This window comes from Mustela nigripes, chromosome 6 (genome assembly GCF_022355385.1).
Source record: "Mustela nigripes isolate SB6536 chromosome 6, MUSNIG.SB6536, whole genome shotgun sequence".
Taxonomy (NCBI): Eukaryota; Metazoa; Chordata; class Mammalia; order Carnivora; family Mustelidae; genus Mustela; species Mustela nigripes.
This window is the reverse complement of record NC_081562.1, coordinates 74,991,282-75,010,502: the sequence shown is the minus strand read 5'-3', so window position 1 is coordinate 75,010,502 and position 19,221 is coordinate 74,991,282. Positions and strand designations below refer to the sequence as shown.

General features: G+C 37.5%; 1 protein-coding gene across 1 annotated transcript in view; it reads left to right on the top strand.

The window, feature by feature from the left end:
* Positions 1 to 19,221, top strand: part of CPNE8 (copine 8) — a 216,630-nt gene that overhangs the window by 61,177 nt on the left and 136,232 nt on the right. Inside the window, exons 5-6 of the mRNA XM_059404497.1 lie at positions 626 to 665; positions 17,787 to 17,863. Of these exons, the coding sequence (XP_059260480.1) occupies positions 626 to 665; positions 17,787 to 17,863 (117 nt within the window). The remainder of the gene's footprint in view (positions 1 to 625; positions 666 to 17,786; positions 17,864 to 19,221) is intronic.

The following is a 19,221-nucleotide window of genomic DNA, read 5'->3' as shown; positions in this document are numbered from 1 at the left end:
TGGTATCCGGGGGAGAGGAATTGCAGTTGGGGAATTTTGAGCAGTGTTAGAATTCTGTTGATTCACACACAAAAGAAGTCTTTTTGTTTTGTTTTATTTTGTTTTTACTTTTTAAACTTTTAAACAATGGTATAAAAGAGAGGTTTCTTAAACTTATTTTTTAATTTTTTATTTGACAGAGAGAGAGAGATCACAGGTAGGCAGAGAGGTGGGGCGGTGGGCCTGGGGAGCAGGCTCCCCGCTGAGCAGAGAGCCTGCTGTGGGGCTCTATCCCAGGACCCTGAGATCAGGACCTGAGCTGAAGGGAGAGGCTTAATCCACTGAGCCACCCAGGTGCCCCAAAAGAGAAGTTTTAAACTTTCTTATCAAGCAGCAGAATTGTTGATTAAAAATAACCAGGACTTCTACTTAGGTTGTGGAAATTAAAAGACCCAGAGTTTGTAAATTCTACCACTGACATATCTGTGACAGATTAAAAGAAACTTCTAAATTTGCTAGTTTTTCATGATTGCTTTGATTGATATGATTTATATTATTTATTTATTTTTGGGGGGGTAAAATACCAATATTTTTCTGTAGCTCTCTTTTGTGGAAATAATTTGAGTTTTCTGTTTTAATCTTTTAGGTATGACGTTGATTCCAAGAGCCCCAACCTGTCCAAACATGTAAGTTTATACTTTGTGTCTTTATGATGATTCCATAATAGAAATTACAATATCATTATTTATGATTAATATTTATGTTGTTACATTAATATTAAAGGTATGTGTCCTAACTTCATGTAATAATTGTCATAGAAAATAAATAACATTTTTCAAGGATTCTAGAATAACATTTGGAGGAACATATTAAAGCAAAGATACCTTTCATAGGTAAAATGAATTAGTCTTGTTTATTATTTACTTATCTATTTTTTAAAAAAATGTCACCATTTCCCTGGAACTGGAGTTGGATCCAACTTGGAGTTGGATCAGGTTAAGATGAAATAATGAGCCTGTGTCATTTGGAGAGGCTTCAATTCTGGAACAATGACAAGTTCTTGGGTATAGGCAGAGTGATTTGCTAATTCTGCTGTCCTTGTGGTCCATTCGTTCAATGATATTTTCTAAGTGCCTCCTCATGTTGACATCATGTCAGTTTCTCAGGGTATAGTACGAACAAGATAGACATATAGAGTCCTCCTCAAGGTCTCCTACAGTCTCCTTTTTTTCCTTTTGGGTCCTGATTATCCCTCCATCTATCTGCTGCTCTTATCTCAAGAGCTCTACACTCGGGCTACAACTGTTCCCTGGGAACATTCCCAGGTCCAGGAGCAGCAAAGGGATCAGAAGGAGGCAGAGGTCTGGAGGGAGGGATGAGGGCGAGATTCTCTGGTCAAGCATTGATGATCTGATCATCCTGTTTATTGAACTGTGGGAATGGAGTTAGGCCAAACTAGGAGGAAGGGCTGTACAGGATCTGAAAACAGCATTCTGAAGAGTTTAACCAGGTTTCAAGTGGAATCTGAGTACATGGATGTGGAACTGGCAGCCATGTCAGGGTTAAGAGGTGAAAGGGTTAGGGTTAGGGTTAGGGTCATAGTTGTGCCCAGAGGGTCAGGGAGTTAATTTTTATGTCTCCATTGTTGGAGCCTATGGATTAGAATATATGGAGATTATATATATATATATATATATGTATATACATATATATATATATGATTTCCAGTATAATTTGGAGAGGGATAATGTCATGATTTACAGAAGAGAAGACACATGAGAGGTTATCACGGGCAAAGAGGATGATTTAGGGAAACTGGAAAGCTGGTAAAGATAGTGGTAAAAATCACAATTTACTGTTCTTGTCCTTTGTTGTAAGGAAGCTATGATATTTATTTTGTTACGAAGCATAAAGCAGAATCACTGAAGAAGCATTCAGAGAACAGTCTTTACTTTTTAAAAAAGATTTTATTTATTTATTTTTTTAATTTGAGAGCGCGCGCAAGAGAGCACGCGCACGCAAGCCCACACATTGTGGGGGAGGGGCAGCAGGAGAGGGAGAAGCATTCTCCCCACTGAGCAGGAAGTCTGGTTGATGGGGGCCTCTGTCCCAGGTCCTGGAGATCATGACCTGAGCCAAAAGCAGATACTTAACTCGCTGAGCCACTCAGGCGCCCCTAAAGAATACTCTTTCCAACTGACTTTTCTAGAAATTGAAAACAAATACTGTATGTAGTAAGCTCATTACTCCCCATGAGTACAGTTCACTGCAGTTGCCATGCCGCTTTCCTGCCCCTCAAAGATTTATAGCATTGTGGCTGGACATTTAAAACTTATTTGCATAGCAAATTGGAATTTGTATTGGAAGTTTTCCAAATTTCACTGGAAGAATCAGAAAAAGAATTCCATTTCCTAGTCAAAGTTTCATTGCAAGGAAAGAAAATGCATTCATTTACCTCACATAGAGGTGGTTAGTATTAAAGAAATTTAAGAGCGACTCATAAATGTGATGTACTTGCCCTTACAGGAGATGTAGCTGGAAACAGGTGTGTGGATGGGGACTGAAACAGCTGTTTTCTCGATTTCTCTCCCTCTGAGGCCACATATTTTTTCCATTATAGTTCTTCTCTGAGCTTCCGTTTCTCTCTGAAGACCAAATCTCTCTGATTATTCATCTTCGTGTACATAAGAAAAATTAACTCCCTAAACCCTGAGCAGACATAGACTTTTAAGGGCCCACTCTCCCTGAATGCAATTTTTATGTTTCTCAGTTCAGACTACTTTTTTAGAGGGCATGATAACTGGGCAATTAAGGACATTTCCATGGGGTTGGATATTTTGAGGGTAAGTGGGAAGGTGGTAAATGTCGTCCTTATCAGTGTCACTGCTTTGAGTCCAGGGCAGAGAGTAGTATGTAGGATAGTAGAGTACCTCAAACATGATTGTATTTTCCTTAAATAATCTGCAATTATTATTATATGAGATATATACTACATATATATTTCTATCTTAAAATGTTGCTTTTGCAGAATAGCTTTTTATATTTTCCCACACAAAACACTTCATATCTTCCTCCTGATATCTTGACTGTGCTTGACCCTCGTGCTCTCTCCTCTACCACCTTCTTATCACTGTAGTTCTTTTCAAAACAGCCTAGGTTTTTACCATCTTCCTTTACTGTGTTCTGGTTTTCATTTCTGCTTGAACTATTCTGACATAGGTTAGAGGAAAGTTTTGTGGCTTCACTTTCTACTTTACTTTGAATTCCCCATTATTTTGGGACAAAATTGACTGCCCTGTTCTGGAAATCCTCATCTCCTCTGACTTCCACACAAGTGCCTCCTTTGCGTAGATGCCTGGATGGCTCAGTTGGTTGAGCATCCAACTCTTGATTTGGCTCAGGTCATTATCTCAGGGTTGTGAGATGCAGCCCTGTGTTGGGCTCTCTGCTTAGTGGGGAGTCTCCTTCTCTCTTTTTCCCTTTCTCTCTCCTCCTCCTTCTGTACAAGTTCTCTCTCTCAAATAAATCTTAAAAAAAAAAAAAAAGGTAAAGTAAATGTCTCTCTTGCTTCTTTTCCTACCTCAGTGTTACTCATGATCTTTTTTTAGTTTCTCTTCCTCTTCCTATCCTCTAATACTAGTATTTCTCCTGGTTTGGTTTTTAGCTTTTTTTTTTTTTTTTTAAGATTTTATTTATTTATTTGACAGAGAAAGATCACAAGTAGGCAGAGAGGAAGCAGGCTTCCTGCTGAGCAGAGAGGCCGATGTGGGGCTCGATCCCAGGACCCTGGGATCATGACCTGAACCGGAGGCAGAGGCTTTAACCCACTGAGCCACCCAGGCGCTCCTAGCTTTCATCTCTTACTGTATCAGCTCTCCTTGGGAGATCTCAACCATTTCCATGCCTTACCCCGGTAATTCTCAAGTGTCTGTCCCTCTGCATACCTCAGCAAATACAAGTTTCCAGCTGCTTGTTAGATATTGCCTGGTAGATATTCTGCAGAAGCCTAAAACTCAGATACAACAAAAATGTATGATCTTTTCCAGGTTTGCTCCTCTGCTTGTATTATCTATTGCCAGAATTATCAACAGTGTACTGCTTAGGAAACTTGATTGTGTGTTCATCGCTTTCTGTCTCACATATGACATCCTGTGGGTGACCAAATCCTGTTCATTCTGATGAAGTATGATTTCTCTTTTGTCTTCTTCCTTTCTTAGTATTACTTATTCCAGACTCATCACCTTTCTCTTAATCTATTGCATGGCTTCCTATAGTTCTCGTGTTTTGTATTACCTCACATTTTAATGTATCCTTTACATTACTCCCTATGCTATATATCTTAAATATATTTAGTAAGCAATACAAATTTGTTAATAATTGTGTGAGCTTGTAAATAGATGAAGCATGTTAGAAGAGGGAGGAAATGTGTTTTTGAATTGTTACAAGAACTGTTGGAGATTACTGTCTTGAATTTCTGTTAAAAATTAACAACAAAAGCCCTTTCTAATTTAAAAGCATCCAAGGACAGATTTTAGGTGGAAGAGCATATAACTCATTCAACCCCAAAAGAGTTCAGGAGGCATTTAGATCAGAGGAGCCAATAAACAAACTAGGTCTACTCCCTGAGGATACAATTGTTTCAAAGTGTGGTTGTCTACCTGCCAGTTCTGCAAAGTGAAATAAAAACTGGAACCTTTTAGGAGAGACTGCAAAGTGCCTGGACTTGCATGTGGAGAACAGACACACCTTTCACAAAGGGCATTTGGTAGCAAGAGAGACTCCTTGAGTCAACAATAAGAAAATCTTTTTTTTTTTTTTTCCATTCTTATATCTGATAAGTTTGGCAGAAACCCCCTCCAGGATGACTTTATTTGATTTCAGTACATAAGGATCTTAGATCAAATTCTTAAATTTTTGAAACTAGTGGGGAAAATGGAGATATAATACAGAATTTTACCTTAGATTTCTAACTTTGCAAATGAACACAAAGTGAGTGGATAAAGGATCAGTATCCTTTTAACTGATTTTACTAGTGGAGAAAAACTTCTTAGTGGAGAAACATTATGCTCCAGGCTGACTTATGGAAACCAGGGACAGTTTCCTATGCAGGATTTATCCACTTTATGATCCTCTAAGAAAATTACTGAAATATTATCACCCCTGAAGTGTTAGATCCTGTGAACAGAATCTGGCATTTTGAATTCCAGCTTTGTTCTCTGAGTGCTGTTGAACCCACTCATCTTAATGCTATTAGCAGAACTACGTAGCATACTTTCATTTGCATAATTTAATTGCACCAGCCAAATCATTAATGAAAAGATTAATAACAGGGCCATAATTGGTGAGTCTAGGATTCTGCTTGGTGTTCTAGGCCAGATGACATCAAAACTGTACTTTGTGTACTAAATTTTCATACCCACCAGGCAATCCAAAATGTATGTATTCATTTGGTTGATTTCAGAAGGTACGCACTAAAATTTTTGTTTTAGACATGTTAATTGGTCACTGGATTATTTTGGCTACAAAATACCAGCCTTTAGTGAAGATGTGTATCTTCTTTAATACATTTTCGAAGGATCATCTATAGAAGCTTCTAAATGTAGATGAATTATATTTGAATATTTCATTTGAAAGATAGTTGTTTGAACCAAGAAGTGCATTTTCTCATAGGAAGAGATTTATAAATGGGTCATGGTTTTTTTTTTTTTTTTCATTAGAAGAAAAGCTAATTTAACCCATATATAACTGAACCGAATTCTAATGTATTGTCATAAAATCTGGCGAGTTATGAATGTGTTTCATGTGCTGTTCAAGTGCTGAGGAATGTTGCAGTGTATAAGACAAACAAGGTCCCTGTCCTAAAACAGCTTACACTTTGCAACTGGGGAAGTGGCGTGGGCAGATTTGTTTAATAGAAACAAATGCAAAATGATTAAGATATCTTTATACACTGTAAGCTCTTAATACTGAGAGAGTGGTCAATGAAGAACGCTACCTAGAAACTTTGGTTTCCCTCATCCAGGCAGTGAGAATTTGGACCAGTTCTCATCCTGGGCATACTTCAGAAAGAGAAGGAGGGAACTATTGAAAATCTTGAGGAAGAGCATTCTAGGCAAAAGGAAGAGTAGTGCAAGAACCTTAAGTCAGGGAAGAACTTGGAATGTTGATGTGACTGAATGAGAGCTATCATCTGTAGAGTACTGTGAATAATGAGAGTGGAATGAAATTGTTAGAAAAAGTACACAGAATTTAGATGAGGCAGAGAGCTGAAGGCCAAGGCTTGCAAAAAAAAAATTTTTTTTAATGGATTTTGCTGGAGAATGATGTAATCTGATTTATATATTTAAATAAGATGGCAGCTAAAGTGGAGGATGGGGTTAGGAGGTAAGATTGGAATTAAGGAGACTTTAGAGGAGGTCGTTGAGAGGACATGAACACTGTTTGACCCATGGGCTCTACCTGATTCCTCCCTCCCCTGACCTGTGCACTGTCCTGTTGCAAGGATGTAGCCTTGAGAGAGTAATGTATTGTTGAGACCATCTGGACTGAATATATGACTGAACCGTATTAAGGCCTCTATAAAAAAGTCTTAAGATTCTGTCATGCAGGAGATTTTGGAGATCTCCTCACCTTAGAGATCACCTTGGAGATAGTGAAGATACATTCGCTTTGAAGCCACCCAAGATAAGCCTCATATTCCCTTGGTTATTAAACTTGCCACCTCCTAGTCTGAAGTGGCCTCCCTTTTTCTTCAGTCTTTCCTTGATCTCCATGTATGGGGGCCAGTTTTAGATTTCACTTGGGGAATCCCCCTGATTGTAAACCAAAAAGGACTTGTAAGGCTGCTATAATTTGACTAGATGAACAGTATTTGGTGGGTGTAACACTTCAAGGGCTAAGAGGTGGTCAGATTTTGGTGATATGATTGCTGCTGAATTGTAGGTGCAGCAAGAATTTAAGAGAAGAAGTTAGAATGACTCCTAGGTTACTGGCGAGAGCCACAGGATAAATGGTATTTAATTTATTGCAAGGAGCAGACTGGGAAGGAAGAGATGAGGTTGTGGGGTGAAGATAAAGAACTCAGCTGTCGGAGCTGGATTATGTTTTTTGAGACCCCAGTAAGCATCCAGCTGGAAATACTGACTAGGCTGTGTCTGGAAAATAGGTAGCTTTGGGAACCATTGGCCTATGGAGTTAAAACTCAGTAAATTTACCTATTATATTATATTAATATGTATTAATATGTACAAATTAATATACATAATTAAATTATATATTGTATCTACCTACCTATCTGTCTATATTTGAAAAAACATATAGATGGAGAAGAGAACAGAAAAGAAACTAGAAACTTAGGTGAACTGAAGCATTTAGAAACTTAGGGGAAGAACATTAGCCAGAATTACCATTTTTAGAAGCTAGTTAGGACATGTCACTTTCCAATTCAAACCCTCCAAAAGGTTATCTATGCTCTATACTCATGATGGAATTCACAGTCCTTTAGGGGCCCCTGATTCCCTCCTCTCTTTTTGCATTCTCTTCCTTGCTCATTCTGCACCAGCCCCCCTGGCCATTTTGCTTTTCTTTGAATGCCCCAAGCATATTCTTGTCCGAGATTTTGTTTTTGCCTTTTCTCCAGCCTTGAATGCTTTCGTGCCAAACTCAGTGTGGTTCTTTTTCTCACATTATTTAGATTTCTACTAAATTGTCACCTACTGAGAAGCCTTCTCAATAATAACTTTCTTTTTCTATGTAAACATACTTTCCAGTCCTCAGTAGATGATGAGAAATAGCCTTATAAGCATATTCAAGCTGAAGTATTTATGACTGATGTTTTATAAATGGATTGTGTTTCTATTTACATTTTCAGTAGGTCTTGTGAATCTTAGACTTAAAGACAGAGATAAGGATAATGCTTGAGGTAGGTTTGATGATAATATCTTTAGCACTCATTAACTTATATTAGTTGTGATTGTTGGCATTGTTAAACTGGCCCTTATTCGGGCAGGATCCAGTATTTAATAATGATGTTGACTGATAGTATTACATTACATTTAATACTGTTATCTAATATCTAATTCTCTAATAATGCTATAATATGCTTCATATTATTTAATAGCAATATGTAGTAAGTTTTCTCATTATTTGGCCTGTCAATTGTCTCACCATGATTACTGGCAGTGGGAATATTTAACTTATTTTCTGTAAACATATTACATTTCTCACTTCTTTGTTGATGAGAATTAATATTCTGTGTAAACTGATGTGCTCCCAAAAGGTAAATATTTTCCAAAAGGTAAGTATTTTCCATAGGTTTGTTTTTTCTTTGAATAGTATAGCTTTACTTTTTAATCTCTGTATAATATGGTTTGCAGTGACTAAATAATATATGTTGTGGATGACTTTTAAAAATTGGTTAATTTAGCTCAAAAACCATCCACTCATCATTGAAAACTTTTATTTTCATTCAGTGACTTACAGCTGCTTTCATTTGGACTCTTAGCAAACAAGACTATTTTGAAAAAAAGCCTTTGTGCGGGGTGAGGGGAGAAATAATACATTGAGCTTTCAAGTATAATTTTGAAATTATATTTGTGGCTTAACCACTGATGTATAAGTTTAGGAATTTTATTAATCTCTTGGAGGCAGATTAGTATTTTTGATTTGTAGATGGATCCATCCATTAAAAAAAAAAAAATCCCTGCTTAAAACAAGTAGTATTATTATGTTAAAATTTGATACATTGTTTCCACTAAAATATTGAGTCCAGTTGTTTCATATTGAGTTTGCCTTATTTCCAAAATAGCATAGAGATGTGCTAACAACCATAAAGAAAGTGGAAGTCATTATTGGAGCGCAGAAGCACCATGTTGGATTATTATAAATGGTTGCCATATTAGAATATAGTGCATGACATAACGAAGTCATACCCCAGTCTTTATAGTGGATGTGATTAGTATGAATTAATTAAATATGAAGGAAGTCAGTAATATTAACAGAGGGAGTACCAGCAATAAACTAGGTAATGCTGACTATAAAATTTCACAGGTAATATATGTTTCCTCATCAATTTTTTTTACAATAGTCACAATATTGTAAAAGCAAAAAATTGCTCTTACACATTTAGTTAGTGTATATGAATAATGAATATGCCTAAATCAGTTAAATGATCACAAAATGGGTACAAGCAATAAAAGGAGGTAAATAATGAGTCTGTCTTATCAAGAAATAGAATGATTAGCTACTGAACAGTTGACTGCACTCAATTATAGTTGTCATAACTTAGCTGTCAGTAAGTCTGTTTAATGTCTTTTAATCTAAATTATCTATTAATTAGAGATATCATATTTTCAGATCCTTCTTGATCACTTCATAAAACAATTATAGATTACCTTTTTAGACTTCTGAGGGGAAATACTCCACACTCTTGAATGCTTATGAAATTGTTTATGATGAAGCTAATGATCAACTATGGTTGATTTGCTTTATGAGAATATAGAAATGAAAAATTTCACTTACCTTTAATGCCTCCTGGTCATTATACCATTGTTTTAAAAATGTTCTTTTATATATGTATGTTTATGTGCATACTACTTAACATGTTAAGATGAGTTGGTATATAAGATGCTTTTGTATTTTATAGTGATGCTTAGAATGAGCATTTGAATTGGTCATGAGTGTAAAGGGGATATGAAATAATTTATGCAAGTAATTATAGTATCTGCAAATCTAGTGGCAAGGGATAAATTTTGAGTATATAGTAATATCCTTTTAACCCCAGGGAAGTAGAGAGGAGAAGAAAAGCATATCTTTATTAAATGCTTACCATGTTCCCAGCATCTGTTCTAAGTGCTTCGCATACATTATCTGCATATACTATCTTATTAAATGCTTTGCATAGATTGTCTCATTTGGTCCTTTCAACAACTTAATAGGTAGGCATTACTTATTATGTCAATTTTATAGATCAAGATACCGAGACATAGAGTCGTTAGTAAGACTTATATTAGTCAGTGGTCATTTGTAAGACTTACTTTAGGAAGCAGTTCAGCCAGAACAGAAACATAAGCAGTATAGACAGTCATAGTTCTCACTCTTAAGGAATATGTTATACCGCTTTGCTAAACAAATTAAGTAAATGTATGCATGTATACTTGTATGTAAAAGGTCTTTTAAAAAGGCTATATCAGAGTTAATACTGGTACCTAGCAAGCAAACAAATAAGCCAACAAACAAAACCAGTTCCTTTATTGCAAATCAAACTACCTTATTAATATTTGTAAATTATTAAAGTACATAGCATTAATGTAACTTTTATGAATGTAAATAAGTAGCTAGCCACAATATAATACAAAATGTAGATAGAGGAATTGAGCAGTAAAAAATGGTCTGAAGAAATAATGAAGTAGTAAGTTTGAAGGAGTTAGAGTATTATGCTCAAGTGTGCAGTTAAAGATGACGTTCTCCTGAATATTAAAAAGAAAAATAAGAGAAATACAGTTGACCCTTGAACAACATGGGCGTTAGAAGTGCCAATCCCCACACAGTTGAAAATCTGTGTATAACTTTTAATTTCCCCCAAAACTTAACGGCTTAATAACCTTCTGTTGATGGGAAGCCCTACTGATAACATAATCAATTAATAGTAATTTTGTAGATTATATTCATTATATATTGTGTTCTCACAATAAAGTAGGCTAGAGAAAAGAATATGTTATTAAGCAAATCATAAGAAAGAAAATAAATTTATAGTACTATACTGTGTTTATTGAAAAAATCCAAAGCATAGTTTAAACCCGTGTTATTCAAGAATCAACTGTATTTTTGTATAATAATCAGCTAGAATCTGATGATAGAGCAATGCTTCCTTGTTTTTGTTCTTTTTTTAAAGATTTTATTTATTTATTTGACAGACAGAGATCACAAGCAGGCAGAGAGGCAGGCAGAGAGAGAGGAGGAAGCAGGCTCCCTGCTGAGCAGAGAGCCGATGCATAGCTCAGGCTTAGGGTCCTGGGATCATGACTTGAGCCGAAGGCAGAGGCTTCAACCCACTGAGCCACCCAGGTTCCCCTGCTTCCTTGGGTTTTGAGCTGAATTTATTAGTAATAAAATTAGATTTAGGTAGTTAATGGGAATAATCCATAAACTCCCTTTGATGGATTGGTAACTTTTTTGAACTTCCTATGCAAGGCAAAAGTCATATTATTGTTATAAGGCCTGTGTGCTATGCTTTCTGCTCTTTTCTTGTCCCCTTTACTTTGTATTGCTAGATCCTTCAGATTTAACAACAGCATACGGCCTTCAAGGTCATATCTGGATATGGTAGAACTTAACACTACATACTAACAACATGGTTTATGTACATTTAAGTACATTTCAAAACTAGGTTCTATCTGTGTATTATGTAGATTATAAAATAATTATTAACTGATTTGGCAAATATTTATTAATCTCTTGGTCATTTTGGGGAAAGCCCAATTATGAATGCAATTGAATGAATTGAAACATTTCTCAACTGCCAGATACTATAAACTAGATTTGGTCTATGTGTGGGTGAAACCTGTGGAAACACCCCTGGATTTGTTACTGGAAATTCTTTTATGGCGTAATTATAATGACTCATTAACTGGAACACACCATCACAGTAAGAAACAATAAAGTAGTTTGTGTTCAAGTGTAACTTTTATTTCTGTCTTTAACTACAGATGAAAATATCTAAAAATATGCATTAAAGGACATGTATTCTATTACTGATTGGGTAAAATGAGTAGAAAATGTGAGACATTGAGATAACTAAAAAAGAGATCAGTAGAAATTTCCAGTGAAAGGCGTAGTTACCAATCTCTGTATGCCAATTTTTCCACTGTGAGTGGTAAATGTGTTGCTCGCTAGGGAACATATAAACACAGATGGAATAAAACAACTACATAAATGCCTTAAATATTTAGGGGCAAAGTATGCAATAACTCTAGAGATAATATATAGAGATGCATACCATATCTTTTCGGTACACATTTTATTGATTTTATTATTTTATTTTCCCTTTTGTTCAGCAGTGATGATATTTGTGTGCTCTCTGTTTGCTAGTATTTCTATCCTTTTGTGGATATGCTCAATATCTAGTATTGTTTTCTTGAGGAATGACGACACAGAACAGCTTATAGCATGCACAGCTACATACCAGTATCTATATAGAAGAATTCTAGAATCCCCCGTGTATTTTTCACTGCTGATTCAGAAGAACAATGATCTATTCCAGATCTTTAGTATTCAGCACTGACTTTCTGGCATGAGACTTAGAGAAAATTTAGGTTTTTAAATCCATGAACATATCTGTAAAGTCCGTTTTGAAATTGGGAAGTTATTAAGGATTTTAAATATTAAGGAATTTAAATATATCAAGGCTTTGCCTAAAGTACTTTTTACCTACTTGGAAGCAAAAATTGAAAATGATTTTGCACTTTCATGACGATGTTGTAACTGAACTAATGTGAGTTCGCTCTTTGGTGAGTCACAGATACACCAAGTGGAGTTGTCCCAGAAAGGAAATTTTATTTGCAGCAAATGAGGAGATCATAGGGAGTGACTTCTAAAGCCATATCTCTCCAAGCAAGAGCAAGGGTGAATGGGTTCCTTTTATTTAGGGTTCTGGTGAATATTTAGAAAGGGGAACCTTGTCATCATATATAGAGGAGGGCTTAGGGTTGCATATGCACCTTAAGGAAACATGCCTATACATACATTGTATGTTATGTTAGTGAGGCTTGGGCTCTTCCTTGGGGGTATTTCAGCATGATAATGATGGAGAGGTTACTGTCCTTCACTACATGGTCCATTTGCACATGTGTGAGTCCCTGGTTAAGCTCAAGCTGGTCTGGGTGGTCTGGGCCTCCAGAGCTCTTCACCAGGGCAGTCATTAAAGCTTGAGGAGTAGTTTCGATTTCCATCAGGGGATGCTATGCCTGTTGGGTCTTTTTGGCTTGCACTAAGTAAGAGATAAGCTAGAAAGAATTTAAGGAAAAATGTGGGACAAAGCTCAACGCGTACAAGCAGGTGAGCGGTAAAGGTCAGGTCCTGGGTTTAGCTGGTGACGTCATTCTGTAAGCCATCACTTTTCAGATCTAGAGTAATTTTCTGTCTGTCTCTTCCTATCTCCACTGTACTCCCTGTACACTCCCTGCTGATGTAGGGAAGACGTTAGTGTTCGAAGCTGGCAGCCAAGAAGGAATTCTTGAGATGTCTTTGGTGCAGAAAGGTGGTTTTATTGAAGCACATGGACAGGACCTTGGGCAGAAAGAGCTGCACTGGGGTCATGAACAGTGGCCCATTACGTCTTTTCAAAATGGGAGGGGATCAGAGATAGCACAAGTCTCTAAGGAATTTTGGAAGCAAGGTTTCCAGGACCTTGAGGAGGCTGGCCATTATTGGGGAAAGGTCATTTATTGCTGTCTATTAAAACCTGAGTCATGAGACCCTTCAGATGTATATCAGTGGGTCATATGCTTGGCAAATGACTGCCAACATGTATCTTGGAGGTAGATAAAGGAAGTTTCCAAAGAAATTTGTACATATTAAAAGTAGATTTGTAGGATCCTGGGGTCTGGCTGAGGTTGCCCTTTGCCCTTAACAGAGTCTTAACATCGAGGCAGCTGAGTCCCTAGAGGAATGTCACTCTGCCTGTTTTAAGGACTTGTCAGTGGGGCTGTTAGTAGAAAGAACTTCAATAATTTTTCTTTTGCCTTTGTTTTCCGCATCACCTCCATGTGCAAGTATAGTTTACACCAAATCCTGTCACTTTTCTCTGCAAGGTTTCCTACAACTGTAGTTTGGGCCTTAACACTTGGCTTCTTTAATAACAATTAGAGTCTTCTGATCCATCCAGCTTCCAGATTTTCCCTCATCCATTTTGCACACTAGTACCTGAGTAATCTTCTGAATGAAACAAGGGAGCGAGGTTCTTGTCTAACGGAATCAAAGAATGAATCTCGCGGGCAAAGGAGAGTGAGCAAAACTGATGATTTTATTAAGCAAGGATACAGGAAAAAGCTCTCAGGAGTGAGAGGGGTCCCCACCGGGTTGCCAGTAAGGGCTTTTCATCTCTAGCCTTTTATTAGGACTTTAGGAAACTTGCTGGTGGTTAAGTCGATGGCCTGGAAACAGACATGATACTTGCACATCATGTGAGAGTTTTTGTTTTTGCGACCTCCATGATCTATAGGTAACATATTGCTAGGTCTGGTTAATCTTTATAGTGAACTTTTCCTTTGAGGCCTGATTCGTTTTTGTGGTTATTTTTTATTTTCTGTGGTTACAGTGTAATTATTAGGAAAACGTTTTAGCCCTAGCAGCTAAGATAGAGTGGTCTAAATTTTCCTGATCTCTGTCTTTGTTCTGTTTCGATGTCTGCATGCCTCAGATACCTTCAGAGCTAGTTGGAGCCCCCATTCTTTCCCTACCTAAAGTCCTGTCCTTTACCTATTCATGAATGTACCATTGCAGTGGTATCCCTGCATTGCTGTAAGGCTTCCAGTTGCTTCTCATTATCGTAAGGCAACTCTTGTGTGTGTTTGTTTTTGCCCAGCCGACCGGACCTTTCTGGCTCTTCATCTTCAGTTCTGCCCTTTACTTGAGGCCCACTCTTTTCTCATTACATTCTTGCCTGATCTGTTCTCTAGGACTTTGTCAGGGAGTAAAAAATAATTCTCCTTCTACCCTTCTAGGTTCTTAGCTGACAACCCTCTGTGATGAAAAAGATTTCTGTAATGAAAAACAAATGAAAATTTAATAACATGGTATACCTCCTGTAAAATTCCAGAAAAAACGGAGTAACTCTCCAAACCTTATACCATCTCTAGCCAAAGACAAAGGATGCTGGTGAGTGGGGAATCCGTTATAGGAGGTTTTCAGGCAAAGCATATTGAAGAGGGCATGGTTTATGCAGATTGAAATCTCTTGCCTTCTCCACTATGAAGAAATCCTAGAGATTTAGTACCCCCTACTTCCTAAACAGGGGGGTACTAAGAGGGAGACACCCTTACAAATGGAATTTTTTTTTTTTTTAATAAATGCAAATATCTCCTACAAAAGGGGCACTTCTAACCTGGTTTTCTGAGTTTCTCCTGTGTTTGCTGCTTCTCTTAAAATAATCCTTCTGCCAAAGAGGCGTATTATGGGGTAGCCAATTCTGTTCTCCTTTACCTGGAATTGTAGCTGAACTCAAGGGGCTCACTGCCTGGGGTGCATTAAGTTGAACACAATCCAAGGAAATGTTGAAAGCGAACTTTTTATTACTTTTTACAAGTGAGGAGCTGGAGGCAGCTGTCAAAGCACTGTCTCCCCCTGGGGTGAGTACTGGAAGCTTTTATTTGGTGTATGGTGGGGGGGGGCTTGCATATGTGCTACATACAAATTAAGGAGTTACACATATTCTATTATTTAGGCACTTTGGTTCAGTTGCACATGCCTAGCATGTCAGTGCGCTAATACATGCATCTGTGTTCAAAAACTAGCAGAAAAACCCCACCTATAGGAGGAGATCTGAGTTTTATAATGAGCTAACGGTAGCTACAGGACAACTTTGGGGGGCTTCTGCAGGTCCTCAGCTCCAAAAGGGCTCAAGCCGGCCCAAACTGGCTCCCTTCAGGTGAAAGAAACACCTACCAAGGGCCTAAAAGATGAAACCTCTAGGTGAGGTGATGTCTGAAGGGAGTGTCTCTTTATTGGAGCGGGGGGCCCAAATGGGGGCTGACTATCTGGTGGAAGCTGGTGAATCGGGAGGTAGAAGAATTAACCTGAAGCAGAACAAAGAGATAAAAGTTTATGGACTACATTGTTAGGGAGCAGCGGCCAGATAGAAGAGAGATCGTCCGCAATGAGGCAGTGAGGCTGTTTTTAAAGGGGGGAAATGAGGAGGTAGAGCGACACACAGAATTCTGCCTTTTTAGGCAACTGTGCCTGGTTGTAAACCCACTGGTCATTTAGGGCCTGTGGTTGTTTGGAGGTGGGTCTGAGACCTGATGGGCCTGTCTGTTCAGCCTGGTGGTATCCGAGGGCCTTTTTCACATTCCATTGCTCCCAAGTCTGTTTGCCTAAAAGTGGCCTCTACAAGCTGGGTGTCTTTTTTGATGGAATGGATGGTTTTTGCAAAACAAAACACATTCCTCCCGGCTTTTGTCCTTTTCCCCACTTCCAACTCCTCATCGCTTTAAGTCCTCAGATCTGAGTAACTTCTCATTCGCACCCTAGTTAACAGAATGTCCAACTCTCTTCTGTCCACGATCGGGTTCTTACATGGCTCCCAAGGCTTACCAGCTTTGGGACATGTTACCCTGACTATCCTAGTCTCCAGTGTGGACTTTGTTTCCTTCATGAGACTTAGAGCACTCTCCCCATTTATTTATTTTAAATGGGATACACAGTTTTTACTTCTGTGGCTTGTTAGACATTTAAAATTTTTATTTATTAAAAACTTCAAACAACATTTAATTTGGCTTCATTTCTGTCCATCCTTCTTAGGGCTTCTCCTGGACTGGTTCACTGTTCAATTTAGGGAGATCTTTCACCTTCTCCTTTAAGGGATTCAAATCATATACAGACTAAATTAGAGGGTGTGTCTCTCTCTGGAATACTAACATATCTTCTTGACTCCTGTATCCAGATGATGTCGGGACTCTTCTTTTATTGGCCTGTGAGATTGCATTGTATTTATATTAAATTCTTAGGGAGCATACTAATCTAGAATTGGAACATCTGGGTTAGTCTTTTTTTTTTTTTTTTTTAAGATTTTATTTATTTATTTGTCACAGACAGAGATCACAAGTAGGCAGAGAGGCTGGCAGAGAGTGGGGGAAGCAGGCTCCCTGCTGAGCAGAGAGCCCGATATGGGGCTCCATCCCAGGACCCTGGGATCATGACGGGAGCTGAAGGCAGAGGCTTAACCCACTGAGCCACCCAGGCGCCCCCATCTGGGTTAGTCTTGACTCTGCTACTTACTGACTGCTTAAAACATGAAAAGATCAACCTCCTGTATGATTAAGAGTTTCTTTATATGTGAAGCAGAGATTAACAACCGACCTTTCATTTTGCAAGGTTATTCTGAATCCTGAAAATAAGTAAAAGATTGTACTTGAAAATAAGATTCATCTAGCTGTATATTCATGAACTTTATAATCTAATATATTTAACCTATTTTTAGGTGCTTAATATATGCTAATATTAACTAATGCAGTAACTCATTCATCCTCAAAACAACTCTGTGAGGGGCACTAGTACATGTTAGAAACAGGAGAGTTTAATTAATTGCCCAGTCCCAGGTAATCAGTAGCAATCAAGGAATTGACCCCTGATGGTGTGGCTTAGGAATCCCTCCTCCAACCCCAGCATCATACCCACATCTCACAACTTATCTTACGTAGCTAGTTCTGGTATTGGCTAACCACAGCTGCTCTGTGCTTTCAGTCTGCCTCCTCAGCCCCAAGTTTACTAGGTTCAGAAGCATCTAAAATCAAGCTAGTTGTGAATTCAATTCCTGCAACGTTTCTCCAAGTTTGTTGTAATTTCAGAAAGAAAAGCCGTGTCTTGCTTACTTGCAAATAACAGACCTGCTGTGATAAAAAGGACAAAGGGCTTTGCATACTTGCAGGAAAATCACATGCTTAAATGAATGCATATGGAGCTTATTTTACTATTGGAGGTTAGAGAATTTGGTATTTCAGCAATGAAACCAATGCAAATATGATGTACAAAATATGTAGTAGTGTAAAGACAGTCTGAGAACTTACGAGCTTTAATCCTCTTATCTATTTTAGGACTTTCTGGGACAAGTGTTTTGTACATTGGGGGAGATTGTTGGTTCTCAGGGAAGTCGCCTGGAAAAGCCAATAGTGTAAGTATTTTTTAATCCAGACAAAGAAATGTTAACTCTTCGGTTTTCATTTTGGTAGTTTGGAATTGATGAATATGTGGTTGGAGACCAAAAGTGGGTTTAAAAATCTTATTGAGTTTTTTTTCTTCTAACAAATAGTGTTGACATGTTTATATTTTAGCCTTCATATGCCATGTTACAAAATGTTCACAAGATGAAATGAGGAGATTCAAAAAAGCAAATGTATAGTTTTCCTTTTGAGTGTAGTATGTATTCTTAGGTTTTAAGAACTAAATGGTTTGAAAAAGAAACTTTCCTCCTTTGGGCCAGGGACTATATGGAGTGCCATTCTTTATAGCATATGCTCAATAAATGGATTTTTAGTGATTGAGATTTTAATGATTTTTACTACAAAGTTGGCATGTAAAAAAAGAAAGTAAGTATATAAATGTTAAGAGAAGGCGCTATCACAGAATTATGTATTCTCTTTTCACTTTCAATCACTGGGATCATGTTTCATTTTCAGATCAGTTGTGTGCGGTGATCCTATTTTCTCCAGTTCCAAATAAGACAGAAAATGAATTCCAGATATTTTTTCCTAAATCTTCCCACTCACTGTCCTCCTGTGTCAAAACTTTCCAAGTCTGTTCACCTCTGACATTCAAATACTTGAAATGTCCAAGGCATCGCTCTCACATTATCTGTATAAAATTGAACTTTACGCTTAGAGTGTTTTTCTTAGGCTAATAAGAAGTCTGTGAATTCTCACTTCTTTTATTTAACTTGATTTAACTTGATTTATTAACCAGTTTGAAGACCTTTGCATATCAGTGCCTTTTAACATTTCTTTAATGTATAATTTGTTTTCAAAACATTGCAGAATTTGTAAGCTTATGTTTCAGATAAGTTTATGCTCACTTGAAACATGTCTTGAAACATGTTAAAAAGTTGGGATTATTTTGGTTGGAGTATGTGGTAGGTCAAATATAGTGTGAGATGTGGTGGTTGTTCAGCTGATTCAACAATTCTCACTTAGGCAAGACCAACAAAAGCACACTCAGGGTGAGGAGTGACGATGGAAACATTTGGAGTATTTGCTGGCAGTTGATTTATGATCATCTCACATAACCAGGAAAGATGAGATGCCCTTTAGGTTTTTCCTCACTCCTGCTGAGAATGGGGTGGCATAATTGAGGCAAAGCACTGGAAACCTGTTTAGGCTACATGAAGCTATTCTAACTACCCACTTTGCTTCATCTATAGGGTCTTTTGTAATTTAAGCAAGTTTATTGAAAGTGTAGCTGCTATATCTGTCTGACTGACAAAGGTAGAATTCATTCAGTCTTTTAAATTATATGTAACTAATGTTTTCTTTTTTG